Source organism: Corvus brachyrhynchos, unplaced genomic scaffold (assembly GCF_000691975.1).
Source record: "Corvus brachyrhynchos isolate BGI_N302 unplaced genomic scaffold, ASM69197v1 scaffold624, whole genome shotgun sequence".
NCBI classification, from domain to species: domain Eukaryota; kingdom Metazoa; phylum Chordata; class Aves; order Passeriformes; family Corvidae; genus Corvus; species Corvus brachyrhynchos.
The window spans coordinates 286976-293539 of NW_008237889.1; the positions used below are offsets into that span (position 1 = coordinate 286976).

General features: G+C 56.6%; 1 protein-coding gene across 1 annotated transcript in view; it reads left to right on the top strand.

The window, feature by feature from the left end:
- Positions 1-2009: 2009 nt before the first annotated feature.
- Positions 2010-6564, top strand: part of LOC103614588 (SITS-binding protein-like) — a 14560-nt gene continuing 10005 nt past the window's right edge. Inside the window, exons 1-5 of the mRNA XM_017732767.1 lie at positions 2010-2331; positions 2846-3022; positions 4115-4949; positions 5388-5535; positions 6288-6562. Coding sequence (XP_017588256.1) covers positions 6330-6562 — 233 coding nt within the window. The 5' untranslated portion in view covers positions 2010-2331; positions 2846-3022; positions 4115-4949; positions 5388-5535; positions 6288-6329. The remainder of the gene's footprint in view (positions 2332-2845; positions 3023-4114; positions 4950-5387; positions 5536-6287; positions 6563-6564) is intronic.

The following is a 6564-nucleotide window of genomic DNA, read 5'->3' on the forward strand; positions in this document are numbered from 1 at the left end:
ATTATTCCAAGTGATGGATGAGACAGGACCAGCCCGTGAGCAGGAAGCCGGGCCAGCGCTGGAACAGCATCCCCAGAGCTCCTGGCAGTGGAGGAGCACTCGGCACAGCCGGGATCGCTGTCCTGGAGTAACCCCGGCCCTTTTTTATATGCCAAGGAATCCAGAAGGCTCCGTGTGGTCGCCGCCACAGCCCCTCACCAGGGCTCCTGGCCCTGCCCGCTATAATTAGCACCAAACCTCATTAGAAGAGGCAGGGGCAGCTCTTCAGGACTGGTAATTGCTAATTACTGGAAGCCTCCAATGACTCTCCAGGGGCAGTTTCCTCTCCCTTATAAAGGAAGGTCTCGAGGATGCAGCATCCATTGGGGTGGGGAGAGGTTGTGGGAGGGGAATTCTGGGGGGCATAAATCCTAAATTCCTGTGGTGAGGGGTCTGCAGGGGTTGGGCAAGGGAGGGAGGAGGAAGGACAAAAGCCAGAAGGAAAAGAAGAGGAAGAAGATGAGGAAGAAGAGGAAGGTCTGTGCCTCACCGGAGTGTCAGAGCCCCGGGCAGGTGAGTCCAGGCCAGGTCCCTGGAAAGGAGGTGCCCCGAGCTCCCTTGGAGCCCCTTGGAGGCACAGGTGGTTCCGTGAGGCTGTGGGACCTGCAGCCCCTCCCTGCCGAGCAGGGCAGTGCACTACAGCCGCACTTCAGGGGGCTTTGGGAAGGCAAGCCAGGAATGAGGGCCGGGGTTTGGTTTGCCTTGGAGCCCTCCCAAGAGAGCCACAAGCGCCCTCGGGGAGCGCCAGGCCTCAGGGCTGCCAACAGCTCCCGCAGGGAGCAGCGATGGACGGATGGATGGACGGAGCCGGGCTCTCCGTGCCCATCCCCTGTGTGCCGCTGGGAAGTGCCACCTCTCTGCGGACACGTGGCTGTCCTCAGGGTTATCCTGCACCTTTCCAGCCTGCCGTGGCTCAGCTCCACGGGGAGAAGCTGAACGATTTAGGTCTCATCATCCAAACGGCATCTCCAGGGCTGGGATTGAATTTGGCAGCAGGCGGGCTGCAAATGTGCTCACCAGATTTCTGGGAAGCTTGGGAGAGGCGGATGAAGCAGAAAGGTCCTTTCCAAGAGCTCCCTCGCTGTGCTCACCCCCAGCAGCTCCCTGGCATGCCAGGCCCCCCCATTATCCCCCTTTGTCCCCTCTGCCAAGGGGTTTGCTGGAAAACCAAAATCCCGGGCTGAGGCTGTGGGGTGCAGCTGCTCTGTCTTCGCAGCTTTTGTCATCGGCTGCGCCTTGTTTTAATTTTAAAAATAGAGCTTTGGGCCTTTTCGAAGGCTTCTCCTGGAGGAGCAGCACATGGCCCTGGCCTCACAGCAGCCGTGTTCCTGGGAGCGGTGGGGACGGTGGAATTGCCAACAGCCTTTTCCAAGCAGCGAGATCCCAAACCAGAGTTCCCAAATCAGCACCCTCACCCCCCACTCTGAGGGATCTGAGCTCGGAGAAGGAACACTGAGGGTGTCTGAGTTAAGGTACCTGGGCTGGCTGTGGGAGTGCGGGGGGCTGAGTGCCCCATTACGGGGTTTTCCTCAGCAAGGCGGGCTCCCCTCTCTCCAGATGAGCAATTTTAGGGAATATTGTGCGTTTGGAATGTGGGTTTGGTGTCCCCAAAATATCAGGCTTTGCCTGAAGGGAAGAGGGGGGCAAGGGGTACATGTGGGCTGTTTCCATCCTATCGGCACCAACCAAAACTGGTGGCTGGAGCTGGTGACTTTCCAGCTGGAAAATTATCCATCCATGGATTATTCTGGGTGCTCCAGGCTGTTCCCCAGCCCCCTGTCTCCCCAAAACCTGCTGCTCGATGTGAGACCCTCCCAAAATCCCGGACGGGCTTTAGATGGACCCAAAGAGCCCCTAAATCCAGGCGCTCCTGGTTTGTGGGACACAGCTGGGATGGGAAGGGACAATGGGCGCTTCCAAGGGCTGTTCCTGTTCATAAGGCCACGTTGTCACTGCAAGCCCTGCTGCTCGGTTCTTTTGCTTTACAAATAGCTGGAGAGTTCATGGAAATCTGGGATTGCTTTCCAGGAGGAAATCTGGGCTGAGATCTGGGGATGTAGGAACCACATCGCCCTTTTTGCTTTTTTTATTTTTTTCACTCCTTTTAAACTGAGCAACAGCTCAGCTCCAGTAAGGAGCCCAAAGCTCCCTAAGGCACGGAGAACTCCAGCACAGCCAAAGGCTTTTGCTGGCCCTGAAAGGCAAGGCTGGGAACTGCAAGGGGAAGGAAAACGCAAGGAGAACACCCACCACGGCGCATTGGCTGGTTTATTCCCGGGATGGATTCTGAAGGTATCTTTTCCCTTTGGATAAACTCTGGGAGGGCAGTTAGATGGGATATCCACGTCCATCCATGCTGGCAGCTTCGGGGAATCCACTCTGGTTCCTCACTGTGTCTCCCAGCTTGTAGATATCATGGATAAATGGACAAAAATGGGGGTTTGGTGTGGGCTTGTGAGGTACCGCAGGATCCATCCCCGCAGGGAGAGTTTTGGGATGAGGCTGCTCCCCACTGGGGAAAAGGGAGGAGGAATGCCAAGTCCTGGAGGCACTTTGCTGCTCCCACCAGTTTTCCTTTGCTCTTGGCCAACCCACGCAGCTTTCCTGTATTTTTTTTTTTTTAATAATAATATTTAAGAAACCCCAAACCAGAAACCCCAGGAGGGCCTGGCTGGGAAGTTGTGGCTGTAACTGCTGGTGCTTAAAGGCTGTAGGAAAATATTGATGGAAAGGGCTGGGCCTTCCCAAGTGCAACCCCACAGAAGTGGAAAATCCCTGTGGCTCTCTGCACTCTCCCTTTTTCCAGGCAGCCTGAAAGGTGGCGACAGGGCTCTGGAAAGGAGTGTGATCCACAGGGCATGCAGTGATGGAAGCCTCTCCCGGGGACACTGACCCTAAATCCCAGTGGGAATAACTCTCAGTCCCTGTTTTGTGGGTGTTTCACCAAAAAGCTTAGATTCCCGAGCTCGGCTTGTGGATGCTGGTGAGTGAAACGTGTTTCCAGCCTCCCACTCCATCCCTTCCCTGGGCAGTGTCCACCCGTAGGTGCCACATCCCAAACGGCCCGGCGAACCTGGAGTGCTGGCAAATCCCAGAATCCTGGAATGGTTTGGGTTGGAAGGGACCTTAAAGCCCATCCAGTTCCAGCTCCCGGCCATGGGCACGGACACCTCCCACCAGAGCAGGTTGCTCCAAGCCCCTCAGCGACCTTGGAGCTTGGAAAGCCCTGCTGGATATAAAAAAGCAACCTCAAGGTCTTTCCATCTCTGAAAAGCAAGGAAGAGGGAAAAGATGCTCCATTTTGCACAGGAAGAGACTTTCAAATGTTTTAAAAAACCCCTCTGGAAGCAGAGGGGCAGGACAGCCTCCTGGAATCCAGGGAGCCACCCCAAAATGGTTTTTTTCCCTGTGACCTGTCAAGGCTAAGTGGTTTTTGTTGGCAGTGGGAGGAAGATGAAGGGAGGTTTCATTCTGCTCGTGGGAGCCAGTTCCCGCTGAGATTTGTGATGGGCAGGAAAGCTGATGGAACCATTCCTCCTCCCAAAAACCAGGAGTTCTGGGAGGGTGGGACAGGGCTTGGCCCAAACCCCCAGGCCATGTGCAGAGCTGGGGGGGCCAAACTTGCCCGAATATCGAGTTGTTGAAAGCTCCAGCAGGACTTTCCCCTGGGATTTGTGCTGCTTTTTAACAAAAGGGTTTTAAAACCATCCCCACTTCCTGCTACCCCATCTGGGTACAGCCCCCTGTCCCTGCTTATCCCAGCGCACCCGCGCCATCCCGGGGTTTCCCTAATCCCACCCTGCCATTCCACGGGTGGGATTTAATCTTGTGCCGTGTGAGAGAGCTTTGCCTTCAGCTGCTGCAGCCAAACAACCCCATCGGCTGCCCCCCTCCCAGCCCGCTTTGGGGTGGGAAACAGGGAATTGCCGATCCTTGTGCAGCTTTTGTGGCTTTTGGGTGCTGCTGCCACGTCCCTTTTTCTCCCCTGGACGGAGGATTAAACCTTCCTGGTGTACCAGGATCCCAGATCATCCCAAAGATCCCTCTTTTTCTCTCCTCTGCCCTGTTTCTGCAGGCTTTGCAGCCGAGCCGAGCCCTCCCCGGGGCGTGTGGATCTACGAAGCCTCGCCAAAGGTGGTAAATCCCACCCCAGTAATTCCATCGGCTCCGGCTAATGCTGTGGGGGAACAGCTCTGAATCCCCACAGGGTTTATGCACTGCTACTTGTTCCCCTTTTCCAGGTCACGGGGAGTGTTGAGCCCCTCAAGTGCCTGTAGCATCCCTGGTGGAAGGAACACCCCTTCTTCCTTCTTTGCTTTTTAATTTTTCCCTTTATTTTACCCAGTTTTGGGGTCCCCTGAGTCCACCACCTACAGCTCTCCTAACCACGTTCCCCAGCCCCTTTGGGATGGACATCACAGTCTCCTAGCTCATATCCAAGCTTTTTTCATCCTTTCTCCTTATCCTGGACCCACCTCCTCTCCTGCTCTGCAGTCCCCTCTTGCCCTGATGGGATCCACCATTTTTCCCTCCATCCAACACTGGATATTACCCCTGCTGCAATGAAAAATTAATCCTGGAGAGCAAAAGCCCCTCCAGGGGCCTATTTGGGCCACAGGTGGGAATTTTCCTGGTGGATCTGGGACTCTCCTGATGAGCAGCATCTGGGGCGAGCAGGGCTTTGGCCTTGGGATTGCCGGGGTTTTGCCTGGATGCAGGATGGGGAAATGCTTTTAAATCCCAAGTTTTTTATCTCTTGGCAGCCAACAGGTTGTAATACTGCTTGGAAAATCCAGGTCTTCCCTGATCACCTGTAGACAGGGTGAGATGAGCGTGAGTGGGGACTGGAGCATGGAGAAGTCAATGGAAATCTCAGATTTCCAGAGTTCTTGCACCGGCGGTGATTGCAGGTACCTGGGAAGGGGCTTCCCTGTTGGTTTGGGTGCACCTTTAGCTGCAGCACCCATTTTGGCAGCCCTGGAGTTGATCTAAGGGGGGGGTCCAGTGGCTCCTGGGAAGTAGGAGCAGGGATAAAATCCCCCAAAATTGAATAGTAACAACAGCAAAAGTCAAAGCAGGAGAATGAGGAGGCTCAGCACTCCCAGGGCTCCACGTGTGTGGATTCACACGGGTGTAGTAAAGACTCAACCAGAGTCACCTCAGCAAACTGGCAAAAAATCCCTTTAAAATCATTCCCCTATAGATAAGAGCCTTTAAAAAGGAATGTTTTTAATGTCCTGCCCCTGCTGGGGATGCAGCCACCTGCGGCTACGTGCGGGCTGCAGGGGAGCAGGCGGGAGGGAGAGAGGGAGGGAGGGAGCTTGGCTTAAGTAACGCTCCTGGGTTAGTCTGGATCAAGTTCCTTCGGCTCCACGGGTCTCGGACGCGGCCGGGAGGAAAAACTGCCCTGGGAAAGAGGAGGAAAACCTGCTGCTGGTGGGAAAAACACCGGGGACTCTTCGGGGGCCGCAACAGCATCCCTGAACCTGCTTTTAGGTAAGGGGGTGACGGGGGCTGTAGGGGTGGCTGGGCTGTGCCAGGGGAGGTGGCACCATTCCCATCCTGCCATCGGGCAGCGGGATGGGGCCTGGGATACAGGGACAGGCCAGTGCCACCCCATGCAGCTGTCACCACGGGTGAGCCGGCGGAGCAGCAGGTTCCCTTGGGCTCACCCAGCGCCCAGACCCTGCGCACGGGCGGTTTTGCTCTGTGCATTACCCAAACGCTTTTCCAGGGAAGAGAGAGAGGAGACGGAAAGAGGACGTTGCATCCCCTCCTTTCTCTACCCACCCTGGGATGTTTTCCTGCACCCCTGGCTGTTTGCTGCCGCTTCCAAACCGAGCGGGGAAGTGATGCCAAACCCCACGGAGCAGCGGGGGCTGGAGCGCGGCCCCGGTTCCCGTTGCCCGTGGCCCCGTCTCCCCGTCGGGCTCCGGGCCACGTGTGTCCTCCTCCTCTCCTCCTCCTCCTCGGTGTCACTGGGTGCTGCTGGCTGCGCCAAGAGGCTGAGCCCCCGGGTTTGGGGGCTGAGCCACTGTCACCGAGCCCAGCAGTGGAGAAATTTACCGTGGAGGAAGCTGCAGAAGGGACTCCTCTTACCTCGGGATCAGGGCAGAGAGAACGGAGTTGCAGCTTTCCTTCTTTTAAACAATTTTTTAATTTAACTGGGTTTTGTGCATGCTTTTGGCGCTATCCCAGAAGATCGTGTGGAGCTGTCCCAGAGGGTTTTCTTTCCTGTGCTGCTGCAGGAAGGCAGAGAAGCGGAGCCGCAGCATCCCTGCGATCGCACCATGCCCTTCTCCCGCCACACCGGCCAAATCCCGGAGTCCACCTGGACCTTGGGCTTCAGGGAGATGACGGAGCCCTGGAAAGGCGCCGTGGGCTGCCTCGGCGTGGCCGTCTTCTTCGCCATGACCATCGGCATCATCTCGTGGCAGGCAGTGGAGCAGTCCCCGGAGGAGTGGGTGCTGCGGGGCCGGGATGCAGGGATGCTGTGGGAGCGCGGCCGCGGGGCGCTGCTGCTGC